Here is a 6,000-nt window from a genome sequence, read left to right as displayed (position 1 = left end):
AATGTGTTATTGAGTTAGGTCGTTATTTAAAAATAAGAACTAATATAATGCCAACGACCTTCACCATCTCCCATCGTAACTCCCACCACCAACGTTTCCTCCATCATTTTACCTTACGTTCTAGCACCAAAGATAAATGCATACATAAATGCACACACTACCGACAATATTTATCATAAGTTGTTTGGTTTGAAACCCTTAGCTGCATGAGCGTAAATTTCCACTATCGAAAATGATCAACCGTGTGAACGAATTATGCTATAATAACAACAACTGCGCGGAGATGAAGCGTGTGGCAAGTACTTTGGATGGCAGACTTTGGCAAGAGAATGAAAATGGGGTGCAACTAAACAACAACAACAACAACAACTTTACGACGTGAAACTTATTTTTTTCTTCCTTCTTCATTCAGACTACTTTTTTAAATTATTATTATTATTATTAGTATTTTACAAGTAACAAAAACAAAGTTTCAGCTGGTGTTCAAATTTATGTTCTTTTGAACTCGTGTAAAAAAATTTTTTTTTTTTATTCGATGCGTCGCTTCGGAGTCCTCGCGTGGGTAGCACAGGTCTTCAACGAGAAGAGACGAAGTGTTCAATAAATACGAAGTGTTGGTTCCTGAGGCGCGTGGACTTGTGGGCGAGGGCGGAAGGGGGGCGGGCGTCAGTTGCCCCCGGGGGCGGGGCAGGGGGGGCGGGCGGCGGTCCTCGACCCCAGCAGCCTGAGCGCCATCCAGCCGGCGAAGGAGGCGTTGGGCGGCGCGCCTGCCCCCGCGGCCCCGCGCCGCCGCCGCCGCTGCAGCTGCAGCTGCGCCAGCTGCTGCTGCTCGCGCTGCAGCTGGTAGCGGTAGAGCAGCGAGCCGGCCACGAGCGCCGAGGCGACCGCGGACACGGCCGCCAGCGCGAAGAGCGCGCTGAAGCCGGGCACCGGCAGGCAGATGCCGTACACCACCTCCTCCGCGCGGCCCTGGAAGACCGTCACCGCCTCGCCGCGGCCGTCGGGCACGAAGGCCAGGTCCGCCTCGGAGATGACCTCGTACAGGCCGCTGACGCCGACGTCGGCGCTGCGGGCTGAGGGGACGCTGCGTCGCCGGCGACCACGGGCCGGCTCGGAGGCGTCCAGACGTCGAGGCCCGTGCGGGAAGCGCTCCTGGCCGTCGCGGTGGCCCGGCCGCGGCTGCTCCTGCGGACACCGCTCGCTCGGTTCCCCGGCCCGATTTTGGTTTGGGAGGGGCTCGACCCAGCTGAGGCTAGGCTTCATCAAGGCAAACGCTAAAACAATAGTGGACCCAGATGCTTTTGGAGCCCCTTAGCCCAGCCCCCACCCCCCCACCTGGATCCGCTATTGCGGAGGCGGCGACACGTCTCCGGCGCTAGCCCGGACAGCTAGGCCTCCACCGGGTCCCAGCACGACGCGGGAGCCAGCGCCGACAAGGTCTAAGGGCTAAGGGCACGGCTAACTGTCTGGTTAGCTGAGCGAGGTACGGGGCTGAGGCGGTGACTATGCTGGGTTGGTGGCCTCAGCCGCTGGTCATCGCCGAAGCCCCTAACACCCTCCCGATCAAACAAGCAGTTCTGTTTTAAATAAGCTCTGGAATGTGTATATAAAACGAACTGGAATGCTACTCCACACCCTATACCCTATTGGGGCGCACATGTGGGAGGGGAATGTGAGAATGCCGGCCGTAAGGTCCGGAATAATCTGCTGTCGCGACTGCTGCCCCGTAATCAACCCCGAAACTGTCTCGACTTCGTCTCAGCAAGCAACATGGTTAGAGACCGGAAAAAAAATTCGCGGATTTAATTTCGTGATAGGCTGAAATTCAAACATGTGTACAATTCTGCTTGGTTCTGCTATTGGCTCGCGGTTTAACTGGAGCTCTCTGGGACAATTAATGACTATCGACCAAAGAAGCGTCGAATCACAGGCTACCCAGTGGAGACGACTCACAATTTAGTAACCAATGAACGCGCGTGTTTACTTGAGAAGTGCAGAGGATAATGGAGGCTATCCTAGAGGTCATTGAATCCGCGAATTTTTCCGGTCCCTAAACATGGTACACTGAGATCGAATGAAAAACTGCCCTGTCAAAAAGAAAAAAAAGAACAGCTATAGAGCATCCCACTCTTAGATTGCAGTGTGGAAGTAAATGGGCGCATTCTCTCTCTCTCTAACACACGCCGATTGCTGTTAGCACTGTCCTTGTTTCTTCGTGGGTTGTTGCCAAATATCAAACGAAATTTAAAATTTTAATTTTTGGACCAAGCTTTTTTTCATATTGTATAGAATCAAAATACGCATCAGGCAATGCTTATTTTGAATACTTAACAATATTTTAAGTGTCCGAAAAAATTAAAAAACATAACTTATTCGCTGCGAACTGTTTTGAAGTATTCCGATATGTTTCACATCAAAAAAAGAAAACCTACATGTGTATTTCATTCAGATTTTTTTTATTAGTAAATTAATGCCTTAGGACGCCACCGAACAAATGTTAAGACAAAAACTGTATAGGTTTCACTTAAATAATTTTTTTAATATATTGAAATGCATTTTCTCACAAACTGAAACATCAAAAAGTTGACCCACGGAAAAAGTTTTTTCTATTAAAGATAGATGGGGGACGAAAGCGAGAAAAATGTTCATAATGAATTGAATTAGTTTCTAAAAGCAGCCCCATCTCAATTGCTTCTACAGTTTCCGTGGAAATAGCTGTTAAAGATGTGTCTTATCAGTACAAGAGCGCGCGCTGCCGTCGTAAGAGGAAACAGGGTCGTGTGTTTAGATAAGTGGGGTTCTGTCCTACAAGCAATTTCAAATACATGGCTTCCTTAGTCAACAAAAAATATTATAATCGATTCTTGAACATAATATGTAAAATGTATGAAATAAATACGAAGAAATTTAATAGCGATCATGGTACAAAATTTTGAATTACTTTTCTATCCTTCTCAACACCAAGCATTTTATCAAACATTGTTTTAGACAAAGTTTTGGAAAATAACTATGATATTATTACAAACAATTTAAACAGATTTGATAAGGTGTCTACTAAGGCAGTTACGTTTTTTTGTCCAGTGAAAATTTTTTTCGAACCCATGCAGTTATGGCTGGTCGTATCAAAAATGTATTTAGAAAACATTTTTCGGCATTAGGTAATCCGAGTTATCATACGTTAAAACGGATTCGATATTATTCATATTATGGGAGTTGTTGCGATTTTTCTGTTTTTCAAAAAATCTTCCCCATTTCGAACCAATTGTTCGGATTTTTCCCATAACTTACTCGACCGAGAATTTCCATTACTGTATTTTATTTATCATTTTGGACATGATTTGTCCAAAAATACGGCATTTATCGGGCCCATTAAAATGTGATATATATATATATATATGGGATTTTTAGAACAGAAAAGAAAACTATAAGAAATTTTCGTCTACAATAGGTAGTTTTTATTTGAAATTTACGTAAAAGTGGTATTATTACAATTTTATATGTGTAATAGTATAAAATATTATAAATTACGATATGATTTCTTAAAATGCTTCTTGTTCGATCCAAATTACAAATACACGCATCTCCTGAAATTCGTAATGTGTTAGAGATTTGGCAACAGCGCGCGCCATAAGCCGTGTACTGCAATCTAAGAGTGGGACGGGCTATAGTCTTTCTCTACTCGCCTGCGACATGAAACATCTGAACCTCGGTGACGGGCGAAATCCCGGTCACGTTAATTAGAGTTAAGAGCAACAACTTCTTAACTATACTCCTCCAGTTTGTAATCTTTCCTCATACTTTCTCTGCCGTGATTCTCGCTTGTACCCTGCTCTTGATTTACCCATCCCTGTAAATTAAAACAATCAACAAAAATTCTTATCGACTAAGGAAAATAGTTTTTACGGAAACTTATGAATTGTAATTGTTCGGACTTTGTGACTTATGTCCTTGTTGTGTGAAGTGTTACTTGTGCCCCTTTTGCGTGTCGTATAAACAGTTCGGAAATATGGCGGGCCGCGTGCATACTGTTAGTTTGATTTGTACTTGGCTATCGTTTCGTTGTCATAGTTGTATTCACTAAATCAGGCTCTTATAATATTTATGGTCCTCTGGAAGAAATTCTTTGAAGCAAAGAACAGTAATTGATTCCTTAATACTACACGACCCTTAATGTACCTACTCCCAAGGGATGGTTTCGTAATTCCTACAAGTTTGTAAAAAAAATTAAAATTTTATATCTTACATTACAATATTTGTGCTTTTACGCTGCCGCCGCCATTCATTATTTACCCGCGAAAAATTATAAAAATATATTTTCCATATACTATAGGTAGACGTTCCTGAATTAACCCTGCAAGGAAGGTTTCTTAATTGCTACTGGTTTCTGAAAAAAATAACAGATTACCGCTTACGTTAAAATATCTATGTATTCATACAATAGCCGACATTAATTGTTCATGTTTATCCGTGTGGAGTTTCTTTTTGGAGAAATTTAGTTTATGTAGCTGTTGTTGTAATAATGAAATGCGTTTAAATGACGACTGTATTGCAGTTGTAAGGAATTTTTAATGCTTGTATTTCTTGTTGTGGTTTTATTAGAATAAGTATGTAATTGTATTACGAAATGTTTGTTTTGTTACATTGCATTTAAAATACGTACTATTTCGAGTGACGTTGTAAAGAACGAGTCTAATGGAAGTCTAAAATTTTAATTGAATTTTTAACGTCGTTCATTTTCTGTGAGGAATACGTGCTGTGCACTGAAGTAGCTGACACATTGATTTTTGCAATCTTTCCAGGTAATTATTTGATTACAGACGTCGTACATTCTTTGTTCAATATGGCTGGTGTTTCACGTATCCAAGTTTATCCCTGGATCATGAAGGCTTGATCCTGATGACATGATCCTGTTGGCTTGATCCTGATGGCATGATACTGTTGGCTTGATCCTGTGGTATATGATGCTTGCTGTTTTAGTTCGTGCCATCAGGATCAAGCCTTCAGGATCCAGAGATAAACTTCAATATATATGAGACGGAAGAATTAGCGTATTTTTAATTCTCCATAGTTGGCCACAGTTGTGCTAAACAAAGAGCTACACGAACGGGGGTAAACAATGAATGGCGGCGGCAGTGTGAAAACACAGGTATTGTAATGTAAGCTTCAAAGTGTTATTTTTTTTTTTCACGAACTAGTAGTAATTAAAGAAACCATCCCTTCAGGGTAAATTTAGGAACGTGAGTAGTGTGTAAAAACCACGTTTACCGATTTTTTTCCCCCTATTTCAAATGCTCGATTGTCCAGTATTTTAAGTTTTTAATGCATCAGTTAGTCGATAGTTTACACTGTGGGGACCTCATTGAGTCTAATTGGAGCCTAAAATTTTAATTTAATTTTTAACGTCGTTCACTTTCCGCGAGGAATACGTGCTGTGCGCTGAGGTAGCTGACAGTCTTTCCGCGGAATAGTTTGATTGCAGCAGTCGCAGATTCTCTGTTAGTCGCGCCACGAGGTACGGGCGAGCGCGGGAGCACCTGACGCGCCGCGGCGAGTGGGGCCGTGTGGGAACCACACACAACTTAGAAACACACAACTTAGAACTGTCATAACTTAGAAACCTCGCAAAAAATCCACGTAACTTAGAACTATCATAAGTTAGAACGATCGTAACTTAGAAACACACAACCTTAGAATCACACATCTTAGAAACGTCGTAACTTAGAAAGTCATAAGTTAGAACCCTCACAACTTAGAAACGTCATAATGTAGAAAGTCATAACTTAGTACTATCACAACTTAGAATCACATAACTTAGAACTGTCGTAACTTAGAAACACGTAACTTAGAAACACACGACGCCGAACCACATAACGTTAGAACTATCGTAACTTAGAAACACACTACTTGGAACAGGCATAACTTAGAAGATTCTATCTTGTGTGTCTACTAAGTTGTGTGTTTCTAAGTTGTGTGTTTCTAAGTCGTGTGTTTATAAGTCGT

At 42.2% G+C, this 6,000-nt stretch overlaps 1 protein-coding gene across 1 annotated transcript in view; it reads right to left on the bottom strand.

Moving 5' to 3' along the window:
* Positions 1-666: 666 nt before the first annotated feature.
* Positions 667-6,000, bottom strand: part of LOC134543253 (cuticlin-1) — a 222,403-nt gene continuing 217,069 nt past the window's right edge. The window contains exon 8 of the mRNA XM_063388160.1: positions 667-1,185. Coding sequence (XP_063244230.1) covers positions 667-1,185 — 519 coding nt within the window. The remainder of the gene's footprint in view (positions 1,186-6,000) is intronic.

This window comes from Bacillus rossius, assembly GCF_032445375.1.
Source record: "Bacillus rossius redtenbacheri isolate Brsri chromosome 9 unlocalized genomic scaffold, Brsri_v3 Brsri_v3_scf9_2, whole genome shotgun sequence".
In the NCBI taxonomy this organism is placed as follows: domain Eukaryota; kingdom Metazoa; phylum Arthropoda; class Insecta; order Phasmatodea; family Bacillidae; genus Bacillus; species Bacillus rossius.
The sequence above is the reverse complement of the archived record's forward strand: the minus strand, read 5'-3'. Positions and strand labels throughout refer to the sequence as shown.